Here is a 17,779-nt window from a genome sequence, read left to right on the forward strand (position 1 = left end):
ATAGCTGGAATATTGCTGAGTGTGACGTTAAACAACAAAACAAACAAACAAACAAACAAACAAACCTCCACAGACCACAGCTATGTAGACCAGTGTCCTTGTGTGATGTCACAGTAGATCTGACACTTCCAAAACTTTGTTTGTATATCAAAGAATTTGATTTAAATTCAAGATCCTACTTGGCAAATTACATGTGTTCCCATAGTGTTCAACAGATAAAGATCCTGTGTCTCCATAGTCTGTGCCAGATAGTTAATCTTGTGAAGATCAGAGTTAGAATTGGTCTTCAGTAACCAATGCTTGTCGCCATGAAGAGTTAGAATTACCAACCCATGCTTGTCGTAATGCGACTAACAGGATAGGGTGATAAAGCTCGCTGACTTGGTTGATGCATATCATTGTATCCAAACTGCATTGATTGCTACTTATGAAGTCAATGACTTGATCAACTGGTCCAGACCCAATTATTTACAGACCGCCGTCACATGGCTGGAATATTGCAGAGTGCGGTGTTAACAGACAACACCAGTTTGGGAACGATTAGGAATCTCTCAGTTTGTGAATTGTGAAAGTCTATACAAAGCATATCTATCACCAGTGCCTTGATTCTGATAGCATGGTGCATCGACCATTGAAGATCCGGGGTAGAATAGGTCTTCAGCAACCCATGCTTGCCGTAAAAGGCGACTATGCTTGTCTTAAGAGGCGACAAACGGGATCGGGTGGTCAGGCTCGCTGGCTTGTTTGATACATGTCATCGTAACCCAATTCCGTGGATCGATGCTCATGATGTCAATCACTGAACTGACTGGTCCAGACGTCACAAAAGTGACCTTGCTATATCGTTTGACCCCTAGTGTTAACCCAGCTGTCACTCTCTCCGTCACAGTTTCTATGTCTTCATGTCATGTTTTTCTCTCCCACAGTGCCGTCCAAACCATCTGTGACGTCCTGGATGTACATCAGCAGTACTGGAGGAGCCTCAAGTTTAGAGGTACTGTTCCGCCCCACTTCAGTCAGGGCTGACAATTATCATCCCAAAGTGGCTTCCACAGGAGATTTTACCACAATGAATTGCATTACAATGATTTGCATGGAAGGGACATACATTTCTGAGTGGGCAAATATATTCCTTATACCCCGCCATGAAGGAAACAGCCTACACGAGGATTTCTAAGCGGGAGAAAAAATCCCTTACATCCTTTAAAGCTAAAAGCCTCAGACAATGAAAGTCACGTGACAAAGCACAAGTTAACCTCAGCTCAAACAAACACCTGTTTTCTATCAATTTTGAATTTGTTTGAATTTTGTAACAGATAAAACATGGCAGTAAGAAATATTTGATGACAGACCCGTGAAGATCCGTTGTAGAAAAGGTCTTCAACAACCCATGTTTGCCATAAAAAGCGAATATGCTTGTCGTAAGAGGCAACTTTCGGGATCGGGTGGTCAGGCTCGCTGACTTTGTTGATGCATGTCATCGATCCTAACTGCATGGATCGATGCTCATGATATCAATCACTGGGTTATCTGGTCCAGACTCGATTATTTACAGAGCGCGGTCATATAGCTGGAATATTGCTGAGTGCGGCGTTAAACAACAAACAAACAAAATCATACATCCATGGTAGAGAACTTTTATGTAGGAAGCAAAAAACCCAGTGTAGCCCTTGGGATACTGCTACAACTTATAGTCCACTTTGTAAGCAGTGCATGTTTTATTGAATAGAAGGTAATGCCTAACATGTGATGGGGGTGGTCAGAGTGGCCCAGTGGGTAAAGCTCATCATGCCAACCTGGGTTCGAGTCCTCACATGGTAACAATTTGTGTACATTCTTGATGTCCCAGCTGAGATAGGGCTGAAAGAATGATTGACGTCACGTTACGCCAAACTCACTCATAATTAATATCCTAGAATTACATCAGATGATGATTGTCTGCTAGTAAGATGTTTCAATGGATCCAAATGTGACTAAAACTTAATGACCAATGTCTTCTGCCGTGCCCATCTAAGAAAATAAGATTAACTCCAAACTATGAACTTTGAACAATGAAAAAAGTCTCTCATCAGCAACATTTATTTTTACTGAAACAGTTTGCATCAATTAATCGACAGACAATGTGTACTGCATGTCTGATGCCAGACCTATATTTCAGTGAAGATCCCCACAATAGCCCAAGTCATGGACATGGAAGAAAAAATGAAGCAAGGATCGGGGTAAGTTGCAATGAAATTGATTCTAGTGGCGACATTGGCGAGACATATGGTTCATTTCCAGGCTTGTCAGAGATCAAACGCCAGACACACGGCCGGGAAGTCTCCATGTCAGGCTCTGTGAGAGCCTCCTGATTTTCACATCCTCGGATGTTGCATCGATGGTTCCAATCCGGATGAAATTTATACTTATTATGTAGATTTCCGTCTGTTTGTTCCACAATAGCACAGATGCCTGTTTTGTATGCCATGATTACAGGGAAATAGACTTGAACGACAGACAGTGGTTTTGGCAAATTGACACTTGGAGCAGTTGTTAATTTTGATGAGTTTCCTGTCAAAGAACTTTGACATTGTATGTGCTTGGAGGGGAATCCATTGATCCCGATACGTGATGAGCTAACAACTTTGTGTGCTCTGATTTTAAAGTCAGATTTCTCTGGAGCAATTTTGAAAGAGGTTATTTTGGAATGAAAATGTACTTGCTCTTTTTCAGAAACCTTTAAGCAACCCATTTAGATTTAAGTTTTAGATTTGACGATCATTATTTGCCTTTCAGAATAACATTTGGATGTTGTTATTTGATGATCAGTTTGAGTCTAACCTGATGTCTCAGTACCCTGGTAGATTTCATCGATAGGAGTTTCAGCATAGAAGGGGGGCGGTCGGTTCGCTCGTCACGCCGAATACCCGGGTTCAATTCCCGACATGGGTACAATGTGTGAAGCCCATTTCTGGTGTCCCCTGCCGTGATATTGCTGGAATATTGCTAAAAGCGGCATAAAAATCACACACTCACGCAGCATAGAAGTGGTCCCATGTAACAGATGACTAAACAGATGTCTGTGTGTGTGCATTGTCCAGATTTTATCATTTTATTATTTTTTATTACTTAATTATTTTGCTCTATCAATATGGATAGTCGAAACTGACAATACATTGTTTATCTAAACAATATGCTGATGTATTTATATTTTAATGTAAAATTATGAATAAACTGCCTTTTAATTCAGCCCAATGAATGACAGATGGATACTCTTTTGTGTATGTTGAACATATTTAATACCTGGTACATACCTTCTGGTACTGCCTGTTTGTGTTACTTGAGAAGACGTCCATTCCGGTATATATTGTTATGATCTAAGTTCGTCTTGAGGAGAGGGTATTGAGACCTCGGTATTGTGATACATTTCCAGTCGTGACCCTGCTGTATCGTTTGACCCCTAGTGTTAACCCAACTGAGTCAATATATCCGTCAGGCAGTCGGGTAGCCTAGTGGTTAAAGCGTTCGCTCGTCACGCCGAAGACCCGGGTTTGATTCCCGACATGGGTACAATGTGTGAAGCCCATTTTCTGCCGTGATATTGCTGGAATATTGCTAAAAGCGGCATAAAACCACACTCACTCACTCACTCACATTGAAGTGGTCCCATGTAACAGATGACTAAACAGATGTCTGCGTGTGTGCATTGTCCAGATTTTATCATTTTAATATTTTTTATTACTTAATTATTTTGCTGTGTCAATATGGATAGTCGAAACTGACAATACATTGTTTATCTAAACAATATGCTGATGTATTTATATTTTAATGTAAAATTATGAATAAACTGCCTTTTAATTCAGCCCAATGAATGACAGATGGATTCTCTTTTGTGTATGTTGAACATATTTAATACCTGGTACATGCCTTCTGGTACTACCTGTTTGTGTTACTTGAGAAGACGTCCATTCCGGTATATATTGTTATGATCTAAGTTCGTCTTGAGGAGAGGGGCGGTCGGCTAGCCTAATGGTTAAAGCGTTCGCTTGTCACGCCAAAGACCCGGGTTTGATTCCCAACATGGGTACAATGTGTGAAGCCCATTTCTAGTGTCCCCCGCCGTGATATTGCTGGAATATTGCTAAAAGCGGTGTAAAACCATACCCACTCACTCGTCTTGAGGAGAGTTGCTGTTCTGTCCTGGATGTTGTTGGTTGCACTTGATGTCAACTTTCGTCTCTGTGAGTCTGACATTTCTTTCATCACACAACCGTCTAGACACACTCACATGTGGTGGTCGGCGTAGGAGTTCCCAGTGAGTTAATTAGTGGTCCTATACCATGGTTACACTTTGATCAGTTGTTGTCATTTGTGACTAAATACTTTATTAAGTGCCAGACGTTCATATACCCAATACATCTTTGTTTCAAGCTGAACTGATGAGCCATTGGAACAAAAGAAGAAATGTTAGCCATATCTTTAACTGGCGAAAATAAATCTTCAAAGCAGACAGGATTATATTTTATTATCGATGAAAGCTTCTGATTAATTTCAAAGAAACAGTATTGGAGATAAGGATCTTGATTTATTTTAAGAAACATTCAAATGACACTAACATCGCTGAAAGTACTTTCCTGACATGTCAACGGAATGAAGGATTATAATAGGAAAGATTTTAACGTACATTTTCTGTCATGTGCATGAAAAGAAAAACAAATGTGTTTCTGTGTAATAAGACTTTCCCAATGCACAAATGTCATATAAGAAATGATGTACTGGCCTACCTTAAATCGTTTCTTCTTGTAATGACTTGACCATATCAGTGTTCGGGTGTAAAACATAGACATGCCTACACACATGAAAAGAAAATATTGAAAAATGTCTTGCTGGAATTGAGGTGAGTGCTCGTTTGATTTCGGGGACGTAATGAATGTCAGAGTTTTTTCAATATGAGGAAGAAAATGTATTGATGCTGCATGTGGAGGAAGCTATCTGTCACCCTGAACAGAAGGATATTGACAGCGCCACGGGAGAAAAAGTTTTGTAGAGAGTTTGTCACTGGTGATTAAGGATTTCTTGTCAAGTTGGGAGGGAAAAATAGATCCAGCTTTTGGTGGAATTGGCGAAAAATGTTAACAACCCTTTTACAAGTTGTATAGTATTTAGTTCTAATTTGTTTATAGCTTCTTCAAGTATTTGCAGCGAAATGACTTGAAATAATGAGATATGAAAGGAAACATGATATTTGTTCTGTATTTCTGTGATGAACAAGCACATGAAGACCCATCTCATGTTTGTGTACAAGAACTCTATGTTGACTTGTGTGAAGGTTTATCATATTTGGCTGTGGTGGCAGGTAATATTCACTTTTTTATTCACTCTCCCATGGTACTATGGTCACAGCCAAACCTCCAACAAACCTCTCCCGTGGTACTATGGTCACAGCCAAACCTCCAACAAACCTCTCCCGTGGTACTATGGTCACAGCCAAACCTCCAACAAACCTCTCCCCTGGTCCTATAGTCACAGCCAAACCTCCAACAAACCTCTCCCGTGGTACTATGGTCACAGCCAAACCTCCAACAAACCTCTCCCCTGGTCCTATAGTCACAGCCAAACCTCCAACAAACCTCTCCCGTGGTACTATGGTCACAGCCAAACCTCCAACAAACCTCTCCTGTGGTACTATGGTCACAGCCAAACCTCCAACAAACCTCTCCCGTGGTCCTATAGTCACAGCCAAACCTCCAACAAACCTCTCCCCTGATCCTACAGTCACATCTGTTGCACAAGCAAGCCTTCAACCAACTGTCATAGCGACTGATTTATGACATCCATTGTCTGAAGAACATTTGATTGCAAAGGCTCATTACCCTGGAGCCATGACGTCTATATGCCTTGAAACACTTAATTGCTGTTATTTATTAGATGCTAATCCTATTTGTTAATCCCCATTTTTGTGTACATCGACCGTCTGCCATCCTGAACAGGATGTGCAAGTATGTCACTGATGATTTACTGTTTACATTTATATTTATTACTTACTAAATGTCAGGTGACCTTGGCTATATAAGCCTTGGTCCAGAGAGGAGAGAAAAAAAAGAGAAAGGTCTTACCCTTAGCCTAGCTAGGGTTAGGCTGGGTGCTCCGGGGCACCTAGACACCAACCACTACCACCATGTGCTGACCTGGCACATAGTGTCTTTTGTATGTATATATTAACATGTATAAAGTAGGACTGTATATACCCTGTATGTTTATATCTACATGTATATAGTAAAATTGTATATACTGCAAGCCATCGTCTCCAAGTTGTCACTTCCTACAGGAACCATACGTCGGCCCCTTGCATATACGAGTATGCAAATTATTCATTAATCAACGTCGGACCGACACGCGTTGTTACAACCTCTCCCCTGATCCTACGGTCACATCTGTTGCACAAGCAAGCCTCCAACAAACCTCTCCCCTGGTCCTATAGTCACATCTGTTGCACAGCCAAACCTCCAACAAACCTCTCCTCTGGTCCAATGGTAACAGCCAAACCTCCAACAAACCTCTCCCCTGATCCTACGGACACAGCTGTTCCACAGCCAAACCTCCAACAAACCTCTCCCCTGGTCCTATGGTCACCGCTGTTCCACAGCCAAACCTCCAACAAACCGCTCCCCTGGTCCAATGGTCACAGCCAAACCTCCAACAAACCTCTGCCCTGATCCTACGGACACAGCTGTTCCACAGCCAAACCTCCAACAAACCTCTCCCCTGGTCCTATGGTCACCGCTGTTCCACAGCTAAACCTCCAACAAACTTCTCCCCTGGTCCTATGGTCACCGCTGTTCCACAGCCAAAACTCCAACAAACCTCTCTCCTGGTCCTATAGTCACAAGTGTTGCACAGACAAACCTCCAACAAACCTCTCCCCTGGTCCTATGGTCACAGACAAACCTCCAACAAACCTCTCCCCTGGTCCTATAGTCACAGCCAAACCTCCAACAAACATCTCCCTTGATCCTACGGACACATCTGTTGCACAGCCAAACATCCAACAAACCTCTTGGCATTCCCTCCTATTTGAGGCAGACAATGAGATGCTGATAGAGATAACTATCACATAGTCCTGACATTAATCCATAAACAGCGCACTAATTAAATGTCAACTACTACTTTTCTCATAAGATCTTCATTTGATTTGACCTGCAACTAGCTATCGTTTGGTACCCTGGACAATATTACTGTCTCAAGGTCAGGAAGTTAGACCACTCTATTATCATTACTGACAAAGAAATCATTTCAATCTGACACTGATGTGCCCCTATTGATGTCATACCCTGGTCCAGCTCAGCGTCTGGGTCATTGTGGACAGTCAGCCACGACAGTCAGCACTGTCTGCTAGGTTGACCAATCAGATTGGCCCAGTTGCCCTAACAAGAGGTAACGACTACAGTAAAGGAAGTGATTGACCATACAATCATATTAGGTCTTTTATTCTGAAGGCTATGAGGAAGTCTACTAAAGTAATTACGTTGTCTCCAAGTCTTGCCTAGAGGCTCATCAAGGCAATGTATGGATTGGAATTTGTTTATTAGTCCACATGTTGTTGATAGAGTCTGGTTGGGTGTGTGAAGTTACTTAAGCTTCGTTTATGGACCATTCTGGTGTTTGTCACGAATGGAAGGTATCTGGCTTCTCAATTATTAAGTTTTACATCATCCAGGTCTTCTTAGGTCAATGGTTTATGTTGAGAGTTGTGTCCATTTGCTGCTAGGGTTGTAGGTTTGAATCCCACTTTCGTCCTGACTATGATCCTTGTTTATCAGTTCCAAGTTTGTGAGTGAGTGAGTGAGTGAGTGAGCAGCATTCACCCTAACTCACTCACTCACTCGCTCACTCGCACACTCACTCACTCACTCACTCACTCACTCACTCACGCACTCACTCACTCACGCACTCACGCACCATTGTCAAGCAAGGCTGGTATAAGGATCTATACCGAAACGTCGCCTTTATAGTATTAAAGAAGTTGTCATCCATTAAGTGTGTCACTTTGTCATCCGTCAACTTCTAAGTAATGCCTATCAAACAATTAATTGCTGAGTGTGTTAGTTAACAACAAACAAACAAACAATCTGTTTGGTATGGAATACTGTAAGGGACATTCTCGCGTTCTCGCATTCTCGCGATCTCGACCTTTGGAAACGAGGTAAATATGCCCAAAACACGAGAATGCGAGATCGCGAGAACGCGAGATTTTGACAAAATCTCGCGTTCTCGCGATCTCGCATTCTCGTGTTTTTGGTACATAGCCATTTTTGTCAAAAGTCGACAACGCGAGAATGCGACATTTGAACATGATGCAAAATCTCGCAATCTCGCAATCTCGACTTGTCAAATTAGGCCACAAAAACACGAAATCGCGAGAACGCGAGAATGCGACATTTCATTTTCTCGCGATCTCGCGTTCTCGTGTTCTCGCGTTTTAGACGCTGTCCGTGGGCATGCGTAATATCATAAGGTCAAGGCCCATGCGCACGTTAGTAATCCTTTGGTCATGCTTCTTTCATGCTCTTCATTCTCCAAGTAGCATTTAGCAAACTTATGACTTGAGCTTGAAAATGCTATGTAATTTACATACACAAAGTCTGAGACCTCTCCCGTTGTTACAGTTTCCTATGTACTTTATAATAAAACCCTCAACATGCTCAATATATTTTACAAAAGAAATTGTGTGCATGAATGTCCAATGATGGTGAAAACATTAACTATCACCGTCAGTGACTGAGTGAGTAGTATTGCTTAAAGCCGCATCAGCAGTATTGCAGCTATTCGCGGCTACACTGTGAGTTACAGAAATAATCACAAGCCAGTGAGTTTCTCAATGAGGCAATTTTATACACGGCTAGAATATTCATTAAAAGAAAATTCTCACAGACCAATTTGTAGCATTCGGATAAAATGATATTGTCCGATGTTCTTTTTGTTTTGTTTTTATACGATACCATATTCGCTACTTTAATAAATTGATGTTCATCCGCGCCCGCCTGACAAAAAAACATCCTGCCTTACATTATTTTAATGCCCTCAAATTCCTAGAAATAGAAGTATCGTTAATATGAGTGTTTCTACTTTCTTTACCTGATACAATACTCCGCAACACGTAGCCCTACTGAACACACATGATGCACATGTGAATCGCATCCGTCGACAGCAATTGTACACATATGCCTAAAGTAGGTCGATAAGAACAAAATAAAACGTTAAATTTAAATGTCTCCTGTCTCCCATGTTTTTAAAAAATCAATCAAACTGTAACTATTAATTTATTGCGGCCATAACATCCAAATGACAGGCATGCTTATACTGGAAAAGTACCCCCAATATCAAGCCTGGGGGACCGGCATGGCTCTGAATAAGTGAGTGAGTTTGGCTTAACACTGCTTTGAACAGTATTTATATTTCAGTTATATCCCGGCTTGTAGGTTTAAAGGGGCACTAATCTTCTTCTCGGCTGTCTAACACTGCCAGCTGGGGTTCACTATCTGCCTATTTGCTCGCTGACGCAACTGAGTGTGACAAGAGACTGGACTACTGTGTTCAAGAACACTGATTGGTTACCTGTAATCTCTGAATTTCAGACACAGGGCGCATGTTAATTAATTTCGTCAGCCTAAACAAACGGACAAAAACAACGATGGAAGCTCATCGGATGTCGTTATTTGGAAATACCCCAGATGGTTATTTCACGAATACAGCCTTCATGTTGTCTGTCGTTCTTTACACGTGCTTTACGGATTTTGGGAAATATTGGTGTTTTTCAGTATTTTTATAAAACATTCTTTCCCAAATTATCGTGCGCAATCCCGGGTATAAATTACGCACGGATCTGTTCCCTATCAATGGTTGCGATGATTAACACCAACGTACATGCCAAGACTGACCGCTGTCCAGAGTGAGTGAGTGAGTGTGTTTGGTTTTACGCCGCTTTTTGCAATATTCCAGCAATATCACGGCGGGGGACACCAGAAATTGGCTTCACACATTGTACCCATGTCTGGAATCGAACCCGGGTCTTCGGCGAGACGAGCGAACGCTTCAACCACTAGGCTACCCGACCGCCCCACCGCTGTCCAGAGGGAGAGAGCCATATGTATGCTGGAGCGACACAGAGAGCGGTTGCCATTAACATGAACTGCTCCAGACTGGTCGCACGTCTCCGACAGACTGGCAGAACCGCAGACAGACCACGGAGTGGCAGACCAAAGGTCACGACCCCGCAGGATGACCGCTTTTTACGAGTACTTCATCCGAGGAACAGATTTCTTACTGTGACGTCATCAGCTGCCAACAGCTTAGGACATCCGGTCAGCAGACAAACAGTGACCAGACGACTACGACATTATGGTCTCCGGGCTTATCGCCCTTTCAAGGGCATGACCTTGACCCGTCAACATCGACGTGCCAGATTGACGTGGTGCAGGCAAACTCAGCGATGGCAACAAAGGGATTGGCGGCGAGTGCTGTTAAGTGACGAGAGCAGGTTCCAACTCTTCAAACCTGATGGGCGGACGCGAGTTTATCGACGACGTGGTGAACGTACGGCTCCTTGTTGTGTCCAGGAGGTTGAACCTTACGGGGGCGGAAGTGTGATGGTCTGGGGCGGGGTTTGCGGGGACGAGAAGACGGAACTTCTCATCATCGAAGGCAATCTGACAGCACAACGCTACATTGACAATATCTTACGGCCAGTGGTTCTTCCTTTCATCCAGCATCAACAACGGACGGTGTTGCAACAAGATAACGCCACACCCCATAAAGCCCGTATTACTAGAGACTTCCTCAACGCCAACAGCGTGACTGTCCTGCCATGGCCAGCTCGATCACCAGATCTGTCACCCACAGAACATCTCGGACCAGCTGGGGCGTCGTCTTCGGAAACGTCAACATCCTCCCTTCACGAGACAAGCGTTGATCGTTGCCCTCCGTGAGGAATGGAATCGGATACCTGCGGTCGATTTGAGGACGCTTGTCTACTCAGTTCGACGCCGCATTCGAAGATGCATTGCCGCTCATGGAGGTCATATCCCGTTTTGAACGGTCTGGGCCGTCGTCACCTTAAAGTTGTAACCAATGTTGTTGATCGAATACTGGACGAATGACCCCTTGTCAAGAAATGTCCCTGTTGGAGGTCAAGGACTTTGTTGTTGAATTAGCAATTTTACGGTTCTGAATGATGAATTTCTACAATACAATAATTGGCCCATGGGCGAGATGGTGTAAATATTGAGTTTTTGAACTCTTTTTTTTCATTTTTTCTTCCTTAGTATGTTCCCATAAAAACAGCATGCTTATTTTTGTAAATACCTTTGACCGACACTGGGAAAAGACCGTAGAGTTTCTGTCCGTTAGGGTTTCCAGAATTAAAATGGGACGTGTTAATTGTTATTGCTGCTTCAATTTGTGTTGGTCATATTTTATCATAGAAATATCGTTGGTAACGTTTCTTTTGGCCGTCAGTTTATTTTTATAGTTTAAAAAATGGTATCCCAGCAGTGAAAGCATTTTCGGATTTTGGATTGCGCGGATAATACGATTGCTATCTCTTGTTGTTATCCACGTTTTCTGGCATAACCCTACACCTGTGTCTTTGCTCAGTTAATGAACCTATTACAGGTAGTTAGTGGTAGCACTACTCAGATTACCTGACAACGGTTCCCATTTGGCATGTCTTGAGTCTGGGGTAATTATTTCAACTGAATCCAGGTTTGAAGTGAGGTGAAATGTATGTTATGTAATATTCACGTCGCAGCCCAGCAAGAGGAGTGATCAGTTCATTTACTTTTTTGTAAACGGATCATTCCTAGCCATCAAAAGTTCCACAGAAAATACGTTCATTGATTAATCACTGTTATCTTGCACAGTGGGTTTGTAAGTGTTTACATGTGTAGGTTTACTAAAGCAGACGGAATACACTCATATCATGGCGTGAAGTGCCGATGTAAAAACAACATACTTGGTTCAAAGGATTAGCCGATAATACGTTTATTGATTGTTCATTGCTTTCTAACTCCATGGATATTTATAAAGCACCATGGACATCATGAACATAATTGTCACACGTGCTATCTCAGCTGACCGATGAGACTGGACACCTTTGTGAAACATCTGAAACAAACTTAGTGATCAGTTGAGAAACGAACACGGGTTATAATATCCAGAAACGCTATATGTATATATTTTAAAACATTTGAATGTAACAGAGCCATGTGAAGTCGAATAAATTTATTTGCACAGCTGCAGACGTAAGGGATATTGTTCCTATTTGTGAATGTTCACGGATACATTCCTCGAACAAGGAAGGTGCCCAAATGTATACATAAAACTTCGGTGGGTCGTTATTATGATATTTGCATTTTGTTTTCATTCATTTGCTGTTGCATTGGACAAAATCATTTTTGTTCCTCTTGTAACTGTAGGCGTGTATACATGTATATTACACTCAATGTGTAAAATGTGATTCACTCAGGCAATTTATAAAATGTCTAAATATATCAGTAATATAGAAATTGACTGAATCCAAGTCAAGATTGACTAACAACTTTTAAGAGGTTCAAAAGGGCTTTAAAATAGACTATTTATCCTAGTATTAGAGTGAGTGAGTGTGTTTGATTTTACCCCGCTTTTAGCACTATTTCAGCAATAACCACTAGGCTACCCGACCGCCCCGCTAGTATTAGAAGCCAAAACTATAGAAACATACTTTGAATTTCGTTTTCTTTAATTTAATCCTATCATTTTCAGTCACTGGGTGATGAAATTAAAACATAAAAATGTTTGGAATTCGTAATAACAATAACATAAATTGACCGATTTTCAGTCAATTTGTAAAATAACTGAATATTTATGCGTTGCAAAAATTGCCTTCGTGAAACTTTATACATTTTGTCTAAACAATGTACCCACAATGAAATACTATTAATAAAAGCGATACATGCGATTACGAATGGCGCAGCACAGGTCGCGACAAGTCTTGACATCTGCTATATCATCCGGATACTCACGGGGGAAAACAATAACAAAGACAACAACCAGTCTCGGGGCATTGCTGTATATCAGTGCCCCTTTTAAATGGGAGGAAACCTACCTTTGGGAGTGCCTAAAAGTCGGGCCAAGAAAAGTCGGGGCGGGGCGGGCCGGGCCAGCGGGTAATACTAAAACAGGAATGCAGAATAATAAAACGAAACGTGCATATCTAGGCAGATCTCAAATGTCCAGAAACGTATAGTTTTGCTCATTTATTTGAGTTTGTATCAAAATGCATCTTCAGCAATGTAATAAAATGATAATTATAGCTACATACCGAGAGTCCATACCGAAAAGTCAGTGTCTTGACTTTGATGAGAAGGTTTCTTACCGACCTTAGCGTGCAGGGGTGTGATGTCCTGGTCAGGAATTCGAAATGACAGTGTTTTGACTACTCTTCTTTCATTAATTAACGTGTTTGGCACTAATTCGTGTTAAACCAACACAGGATGTTTTCTGCAAGTGGATATTCGCGAATGTCATAGGACTGACACGACACGTGTTAATAACTGTCAAAGCGCTTCTAAAGTTACAACACATACTTAACATCTATAGACTAATATTATATCTACCTATATTACACTTTAGTGTCTCATATTGCACTAGCAAACAAGGTGCTCAAAAGTGAAGCCCTTTTCCCTCTACATTATCTCTATCAGAAGTGTTTGGCTTGTGTTGGATCCGACTTGGCCCGGGCGGTCAAAATCAACTTTAAACACACAGATGTATCTTCAAGTGTGTTTACATCTATAGATTAGTGTTATATCTACCTACATACCACTTTATAACGTCACAGTTTTTCGCATTTAAAGATCTTCTCAAGAAAATCTCTGTCACATGTCCTTGTCCCGACTTCGCCCGGGCTGTCAAATTCATCTTAAACCTCACAGATGTATCACCAAATGTGTTGGAGTGAAGTATACTCGTTAAAGTGAAGACCTTTGTTCATGGTTTGTGTCTGGTCGGAAAATCCCTTGCTTTTACCTATTCCGTCGTGGTTTTTTTCAAGGATCATACTTACAGGGTAACGCTTGGAGAAGGTAAGGTGAGACACTTTGGATTTCAGGATAAACCTCTCCCTCAACCCTGCTTAATGCTTCTATTATCCGGGCCAAGTCGGACCCAACACAAGCAAAACACTTCTGATAGAGACTATGTTGAGAATGTAGAGGGAAAAGGGCTTCACTTAGATATAACACTACTCTATAGATGTAAACACATTTGAAGATACATCTGTGAGGTTTAAGTTGATTTTGACAGCCCGGACCAAGTCGGACCGAACACTTCTGACATAGATTTTCTTAAGAAAACACAGTAAACATGCTTCACTTTGAGCCCCATGTTTTCTTTAAATACGATGTACCTTGACATTATAAAGTGGTATATAGGTAGATATAACACTAATCTATAGATGTAAACACATATGAAGATAGATATTTATGTTTAAAGTTGATTTTGACCGCCCGGGCCAAGTTGGACCCAACACAAGCCAAACACTTCTGATAGAGACTATGTGGTATTTACTTATATATAGTACGTTCCTATAAATATAAACGCTATGCTCACAGATGGAAATTTGTATCACGATAGCTAGAAGTATTTGATACGTTTCAAATCTTATTTCGTTTAACGATTGCTCTTTTACATGTTACCAAGATCAGCGACGCTTGCACACAGCACCACTTTCTGGTTTTCAAGTGATTTACTCCGAATTACTTATTTATGGTGCACTTTTTTTGTTGGTGATTGTTCATTAATGTCATGTATGTATGTTGCATCAATTATATGTAGGTATGATCGCCGATAATGAAGTAATTAGCCAGTAACACTTTGACCCGCCTTGGCCCGGCCCGGCCCGACTTTTAGGCAATGCCCCTACCATTGTAGGTTTCTGGCACATCCAAGGGACGCAACTCTACACAACGAATTGCGACAACTCAGACGACTGAGCCACAAGATGACTGTACAGGCAAACAGGAACAAAAACACGAGAACGCGAGATCGCGACACTTGACCAATGTCGCAATCTCGCGTTCTCGCGTTCTCGTGTTTTTTGTGCTAATTGCCTATACAGTTATATGTAACTATTTTCAAAAACACGAGAACGCGAGAACGCGAGATCGCGACACTTGACCATTGTCGCAATCTCGCGTTCTCGCGTTCTCGTGTTTTTGTGCTAATTGCCTATACAGTTATATGTAACTATTTTCAAAAACACGAGAACGCGAGAACGCGAGATCGCGACACTTGACCAATGTCGCAATCTCGCGTTCTCGCGTTCTCGTGTTTTTGTGCTAATTGCCTATACAGTTATATGTAACTATTTTCAAAAACACGAGAACGCGAGAACGCGAGATCGCGACACTTGACCATTGTCGCAATCTCGCGTTCTCGCGTTCTCGTGTTTTTGTGCTAATTGCCTATACAGTTATATGTAACTATTTTCAAAAACACGAGAACGCGAGAACGCGAGATCGCGACACTTGACCAATGTCGCAATCTCGCGTTCTCGCGTTCTCGTGTTTTTGTGCTAAATGCCTATACAGTTATATGTAACTATTTTCAAAAATACGGGAACGCGAGAACGCGAGATCGCGACACTTGACCAATGTCGCAATCTCGCGTTCTCGCGTTCTCGTGTTTTTGTGCTAATTGCCTATACAGTTATATGTAACTATTTTCAAAAACACGAGAACGCGAGAACGCGAGATCGCGACACTTGACCATTGTCGCAATCTCGCGTTCTCGCGTTCTCGTGTTTTTGTGCTAAATGCCTATACAGTTATATGTAACTATTTTCAAAAACACGAGAACGCGAGAACGCGAGATCGCGACACTTGACCAATGTCGCAATCTCGCGTTCTCGCGTTCTCGTGTTTTTTGTGCTAAATGCCTATACAGTTATATGTAACTATTTTCTCGTGTTTTTGAAAATAGTTACATATAACTGTATAGGCATTTAGCACAAAAACACGAGAACGCGAGAACGCGAGATTGCGACGTTGGTCAAGTGTCGCGATCTCGCGTTCTCGCGTTCTCGTGTTTTTGAAAATAGTTACATATAACTGTATAGGCATTTAGCACAAAAACACGAGAACGCGAGAACGCGAGATTGCGACATTGGTCAAGTGTCGCGATCTCGCGTTCTCGCGTTCTCGTGTTTTTGAAAATAGTTACATATAACTGTATAGGCAATTAGCACAAAAACACGAGAACGCGAGAACGCGAGATTGCGACAATGGTCAAGTGTCGCGATCTCGCGTTCTCGCGTTCTCGTGTTTTTGAAAATAGTTACATATAACTGTATAGGCAATTAGCACAAAAACACGAGAACGCGAGAACGCGAGATTGCGACATTGGTCAAGTGTCGCGATCTCGCGTTCTCGCGTTCTCGTGTTTTTGAAAATAGTTACATATAACTGTATAGGCAATTAGCACAAAAACACGAGAACGCGAGAACGCGAGATTGCGACATTGGTCAAGTGTCGCAATCTCGCGTTCTCGTGTTTTTGTGCTAATTGTCTATACAGTTAAATGTAACTATTTTGTAAGGTAATTCGTCACGGTAAACTCGGGGCGGTCGGGTAGCCGAGTGGTTAAAGCATTCGCACGTCACGCCGAAGACCTGGTTTCGATTCCCGACATGGGTACAATGTTTGAAGCCCATTTCTAGTGTCCCCCGCCGTGATATTGGTGGAATATTGCTAAAAGCGGCGTAAAACCAAACTCACACACTCACGGTAAACTCGCGTGCAGCGGCGTGAACTGAGGTGCGCACGAACCATTGTATCCAACATCTTATTACTGTCTGCAAACTGAAAAAGTTGGAAGAATGATGTTGGATGATGAATAAAATGTCACGCTCGTGTCTTTTAACATCAAAACGACGGGATGAACCACAACGTTCATAGAAATTTCTGCTTTGCAAATTAATGAAGTTTATTTCAAAATGGCTGCTCAAAATCACGTGACTTTTGACAATGTCAGAATACAAATGTTCCAAGTCTTTTGGTTATACAGAAATTTTATGTAGACTGGTAACATAATAAAGTCAAGAACACTCTCCGTTTCTTGCCTGTGAACTGACTGAATTTGACAAATATTGTCTAACAACTAACAGTCAAATAACCAACATGGATGCCTAAAGGTATTTTTCAGAAAGATTTTGTTTGTTTGTTTGTTGTTAACGCCGCACTCAGCAATATTCCAGCTATATGACGGGGGTCTGACATCAAATATATCAACACTCGTTAGGGTGGCCCAGTCGTCTGAGGCGCCGCGATTCTCTGTGCAGAGTTGCGTCAGTTGGGCACGCCCGGAACCTATGATTGTGGGTTCGAATCCCGGTTCGCCGTTCTCGTGGGCTTCATCGAAGAGGTAAACGTCTGAGACCTGCATCACTTCGGGCTTTCCTCTCATATTAAGCTGACGCGTTGTGATGTAACTGGAATACTGTTTAAAGCGGTGTTAAACCCAACTCTCTCACTTACTCTATAGATGACTACACGTTTACTCGCTAAAATCATTGAAGAACGAAGCGGGGTGTATTATACGATTAATCATGACCTCATTTCTGATGATTTGATTGTGATCATTTAACTTACTATCGCAGGGAGTTTGATGACGTTAATTGTGAGAGGGAAGTGACCGTCAGCTGGCTTCATATAGAGCCTCATTTACGTTGATAAGGTGGTTGCATGAAGACGATAAACATCCCAGT

General features: G+C 41.9%; 1 protein-coding gene across 1 annotated transcript in view; it reads left to right on the forward strand.

The window, feature by feature from the left end:
• Positions 1-17,779, forward strand: part of LOC139446734 (histone deacetylase 6-like) — a 338,991-nt gene that overhangs the window by 93,672 nt on the left and 227,540 nt on the right. Inside the window, exons 32-33 of the mRNA XM_071228036.1 lie at positions 927-994; positions 2,159-2,219. Of these exons, the coding sequence (XP_071084137.1) occupies positions 927-994; positions 2,159-2,219 (129 nt within the window). The remainder of the gene's footprint in view (positions 1-926; positions 995-2,158; positions 2,220-17,779) is intronic.

The sequence above is a fragment of the Haliotis cracherodii genome, unplaced genomic scaffold (genome assembly GCF_022045235.1).
Source record: "Haliotis cracherodii isolate W230 unplaced genomic scaffold, xgHalCrac1.p SCAF_6, whole genome shotgun sequence".
NCBI classification, from domain to species: Eukaryota; Metazoa; Mollusca; class Gastropoda; order Lepetellida; family Haliotidae; genus Haliotis; species Haliotis cracherodii.